The 5,788-nt window shown below is 34.1% G+C and overlaps 1 protein-coding gene across 1 annotated transcript in view; it reads right to left on the bottom strand.

Moving 5' to 3' along the window:
* Positions 1-2,440: 2,440 nt before the first annotated feature.
* LOC127836521 (C-type lectin domain family 10 member A-like) overlaps positions 2,441-5,788 on the bottom strand; it is a 6,095-nt gene continuing 2,747 nt past the window's right edge. The window contains exons 5-6 of the mRNA XM_052363168.1: positions 2,797-2,923; positions 2,441-2,589 (exon numbers count right to left, since the gene is read on the bottom strand). Coding sequence (XP_052219128.1) covers positions 2,556-2,589; positions 2,797-2,923 — 161 coding nt within the window. The 3' untranslated portion in view covers positions 2,441-2,555. The remainder of the gene's footprint in view (positions 2,590-2,796; positions 2,924-5,788) is intronic.

Below are 5,788 nucleotides of genomic sequence, written 5' to 3'. Positions count from 1 at the left end.
TGATGATGATGATGATGATGATGATGATGATGATGATGATGATGATCATGATGATGACGATGACGATGACGATGACGAAGATGACGACGATGACGATGATGATGATGCAAGGTTATGGAACACCATAGCTGCCTTAACATGACAATGTATATTACATGACTATATTTATTATTATATAATGTCAATTTTACATTATATGATGTTACTCCGGCATTATACGTAAATAATTAATTATAGCATGATGATAATTGACGATTATATGATGCTCACGGTCAATTATATGATGCTTACGGTCCATTATACGCTGCGCCCTGTCCATTATATAATTCTCACTGTACAATATATTATGTTCAATGCCCCTTATATGATACCGATTGAACATTATATGATACACACTGCACATAATATAAGGATTAGTGTTATTATATGATGCACACTGTACATTATATGATGATTAGTGCCCATTATATGCTGCTCACTGTATATTAAATTATGCTAAATCTCGATTATTCGATGCTCATTGTCCATAATATGATGCTCACTGTTCACTATATGATGCTCACTTTCCAATATATGATGCTCACTCTCCATAATATGATGCTCACTCTCCATTATATGATGCTCACTCTCCATTATATGATGCTCACTCTCCATTTCATGATGCTCATTTTCCATTATATGATGCTCAATGTCAATTATACCATGCCCATTGAACATTATAGTATGCACACTGCATGAAATGGAAATGCTAGGTATTTCTAATAGAACTGAGATGATGCGTTTATGGATTGAATGTAACAAGCATCGCTGCTTTCAACCGAGTAAAGACGCGTCTCTATGCGAAGCACCACAGTTTCACATACCGGAGATTGTCCTGGAGAATCTTGTTGAAAATGGTTTTAAGATAATTGATATTGCACGCTTGTTAGTAGTCTCCGAACGAACCGTTTACCGACGAATGATGAAAATGGTTTAAGCAAACTGTTATGTTCTACTCTTACTGAAGACATTCTTGATGGACACGTTACAGAAGTCATAAAGGATTTCCCATTTGGTGGTGAAAACATGATCATGCAACTCCATCGCCAAAAAGGCATCATATCCACCGGTATCGTTTGAGGGAGAGCATTCAAATACTCAATCCCACGGGGACTTCAGAGAGAAAACGTGGTCGTCTACACAGACGTGTGTACGAAGTTGCGGGACCAAATCACTTATGGCATATATATACAAACCATAAACTCGTTCGCTGGAGATTTTTTGTTAAGGAGGAATAGATGGCTACAGTAGATTGGTTACACACGATACATCCGGGCCGGTTGTCAATAATTTGTCCGCTTCTGTCATAATGGCCCAATGACCATTATCCAACTTATTAACGTCCGTCCCAACTCTGCATCTGTTATCGATTAAATTACATAGCATCATATTTTTTTCTTCACTAAAATTTATTTTAGAACGAGCTTTCCGAACGTTAATGCGCATACATTTAATTACACAATTACGTGAATGAGACGAAAAACACCCGTTTAATCTATAGTCTTTGGATTGCACATACAACAATTTGGACTTGCTAGTCTATTTATAAGTATATATTTTTTTTAAATATATCGAACGAATCCAAAATGTATTACGCAGCCGTCATAACAGCCAGAGAGCCATTGTCCCGAGGGACGTTAATCGGTTAGGACGTCCGGCCCAGCTTGGACGTGTGTTATCGTTTCGCTACGAGCTAGTTCGTAAATCTAGTTTCGATCGTTTGATAGAAACGTTTACATAAGCACTGTGGTTGAAAAAAAAAAATAAGATGAAGGAATAAACGAGTTAAAATCGATATTTTAAGTATCCTTAGTGTGTGCGATGTAAAATTATCATTATTTTCGATTCTCTCGTTTTGATCCCCATTTGCTTAGACTGAATTTTGACGCTATTTCGTAATTGAAGCAGCGAGATCAGATTCGTGTCATATATGAAAAGTCGGCCGATATGATCATATAAGCTCACAAAACACAAATAACGGCCCATTCATGACTTCATTATACTCATATGTTTAGTTACGATGTATAGAATTGATTTATACATCTGAATAAAATTAAAATCGCAAGACACGCCGTTTTCACACGTTGGACGTTTAAGCAAGTTTATTTGAATCATGTATAATTTATACAATTTGTGTCCTGACAAGCTGTTGCCGCGTACGAATATACTTAAGAGCGAACTCACATGCAAAAGGGTGTAAGTCTAGCACTAATGAAAATGCAACTCAATATAGAAACATGATACCTGTCGAGCAATGGCTTCATGCCGGATACTTTTTTTATTAGACAAAAAACTTAAGCTTAGTGCACGCATATGTTCTCAATCGTCTGAATGGTATGCCTAGTTATACTCATGTTCGAATGCAACTATGACAAATAGAATGAAAGAGCAAATACAATAGTAAATAACCAAAATGCGTTTGCCTAATTCCAAGTCAAACGGATTACCATTACCAAGGCAACAATACAGTCTTTAAAAAATACTCCGGGCTGTTTTCCTTCTTTCATGCATGTCCATCATCCGACGATAGTTTCTTCACATTCGTGCCCTCTGTGATTTAAAAGAAGACTGAACAGATAAATGCAATAATTGTATACAGCTAGTCCCAAGCAAGGAGCTGATGAACCACTTTTCTGTATTTGGTATATTTAAGGTATTACATATATGCGTTACAAAACTAAACAAAAAGGACAAAATACAGAATGTCACATAGTTGATAGATATTACAAATTTGCTATGTGTATTTGTATCTCGTACCTAGCTTCACATAGAACAGATATGGGTCCAGAGCAGCTTGCATCGACCCAACTGTAATCAGCAGGGCCAGGACCAAATGTTGCACAATCCTCTTTGTTGTGATCTCCTCCATCGCCCGGCATGAAGTCTGTTAGGAGAAAACTAGTCTAGTAAAACATAACACACGGATTACGCTTTGCGATCGATGAATAAAATCGCAATAATATGGATTTGATTTGTTAATACGTATTCGTGTATATATTGTTATTGCTGCGATTGAAGATTGTGCGGTCGCACGAAGTCATAGTCACCATTTTTCTCAACGGAATGTACCATAACCGTCTAGCTGAAATGGAACACAGCAACAGCTGATTATGTGCTTTAAGGAGCTGATATTTTGTGGAAGTTTAAATATATGGGTGTGTTCTCATTTAAAGGTTTGTGTTACAATATATATGATGTGTTTGTGGGTAAGCTTTATTGTTCCAATAAATAGCATGTAATCTTAAAACAAATCATTAAGCTGCGAGATAAAGTTAATATCACGCAGTCATCTCTTAAAATGAAATTCAAAAATTGCCATTGAGTATAAATAGTTGCCTACTTAGAACAAAACGTATCAGGAATAAAGCAGAATAGCTTGTTTTTACCCATAGCTTAATTTAATAAAGTTGCGTTACCTTGAACATATTTCAAAGTGTGCAATACAAAACATATAAAATACAACTCAAATTACAAAATAATTTATTATTACGAGTATTGGTATACTACAACTATGATTTTTATGTTAGTTATATTACAATTATTTTACCAATATTCAAAACAATACGTCGAATCTGTAATTTGTATGACTTTATAAGATACACCCTACTATGGCGAGACATACGATTATATAAGTATATTCATTGGTATTGTATGATTCAATGAAAGAAAATTACCAAAAGGAAAAGAGTTGCATACATAAGCTTTTATATGTACGTTTTAAACAAGGTCACACACTCTTCAAAAAATAGCACAGTTTCATCGGGTATATGGGTTGACAAACTTATTATGTAAAACCGTTTACACAAATCGAATTAAGATTGTAGATGCTGTTTTAAATACAAGTTGTATTCCTAACTTCAAGTAAAGCGAAAAAAATCATTTAACTTAAATTTAATTGCGAAACATTGACATAAATCATAATCGAATAGCGCTCAGAAGTCTTTATGCGTAATTTTAAACAAAGAGCAATAACTCCTAAAACGAAACTCAATCCACACGCACAATTTAAGTAATGCGCACATTGACTTATGAAAGCAATGCATATAAATTAATAGAAAAACATTGACGAAATGCTCTAAAACGCTTTGAAGTAATAATTATGTAAACGATTGACGATCTTCGCAAGCAAAATACAGGAGTTGCACATCGACGCCGTAATGCCCTTTACGAAAGCTTGATAACTCCTCGAAAAAATTCTAAATATTGACAAAATGCGCTCTGGCACTTGAATATTTTTATTTCAAATATAAAATTTACATAAATTGCATTCAAACGGTAATTAGGAGTTTTACATAGACACTTTTATATTTGGATTCAAACAAAAGGAAACATTCTTCAAACTATAACGCTAGATCAAAACTTTGTCAACCTGTTTCACTTCGAGAGAATTAAACCATACAAATTCGACGAACGCAGTGTTAGAAGAATTTAGTACCAATACGTGAGACGGTTGTACTTTAGCACCCACGCACATGCGAACGAGCCTACCATTGCTATTTACCTATGTTTTTCGTGAAGAAAAAACAATGAACATTTAATTGTTGCGACCACATTTCGATGTTTGATTGCCATATTAATTAATGAACTTTGTCCACTACTGTTGACAATCCAAACTAAACAGAAGCAAAAAATAGAAAAGAACATAATAGTTTATTAGAATTAAGCATATAAAGCTCGTCGTCATAAACATACATATGATAAGTAAATCGGTGTAGAAATGAAGAAGTTAATTTAAATAACATAAAACAAGAGATGTGTTTGTCAGAAACACGATGCTTAATAAGCAATAACGGTATGATTGAAGTAAATAGAAACTATATCATTTCGAACATAGATTAATGTACATATACAGGAACATAACTGTTTTAATGAGAGTGTCACATGTGAGTTCATACATAATGACCACATAATGTCCAACAGAGTTTTATAATGATGATCATTATTTTTTTGCGTATGATTTTGATTGTAAAAAAACTTCTTTATGAACCTTAATATGATGACATAAACAATTATAAAGCCTATGTACTCCTTTGTATCATTTAAAGTATGTTTACAATAAACTCTTCGTAAAGCAATCAACACACAGGACATGGTCCGTTTTGACATCATACGCATTAAGCAAATTAAATAGAGAACTACGATATACATTTAGTACCCAATATTATACCTCTATACGTTGTATATAAATACTTGTAACGCAATTTTCATCTTGATTTATGTTTTGTTTGTTCATTATGTTTTGTTAAGGTTATGTACACTTGCATACGTGAGTAACTCTGACTTGACTTAAATACTGGCAAAAATACACTTCTCCAACTTCATTCGAAAATTTCCGTAATGCAGCATTAATGTAAACCTTTGTGTATGAACTATATATTTTTCAATGCCAAACAAGAGTTTACTATTACTGGCGCATCATTTGAGTTTTCAACAAGATCACCCGTCGAGTCATACAAGATTTTGATGTATCGAATTATGTGTTGCAAACGCTTTACGAAATAATTTTGTCTAGAATATATCAAGACCATGTGATGAATCAATCAGTAAATATTTAAAATCATTTCAACTCATTTGAGTCATTTTACATGGCATTTTGTCTGTAAAGTTTTCCACGTTTTATCTCAAGAGACTACATATAGTGTCCAATCTTCAACAAACTAGGTCTAATCATTTGCGTGGATGATAACACGGCAAAACTCTAAACCGGTCCATTCAGGGTCAACATCAAGTACATTGGCACTGCTGTACA

Source organism: Dreissena polymorpha, chromosome 6 (assembly GCF_020536995.1).
Source record: "Dreissena polymorpha isolate Duluth1 chromosome 6, UMN_Dpol_1.0, whole genome shotgun sequence".
Lineage (NCBI taxonomy): Eukaryota > Metazoa > Mollusca > Bivalvia > Myida > Dreissenidae > Dreissena > Dreissena polymorpha.
This window is presented reverse-complemented; position numbering and strand designations above follow the sequence as displayed.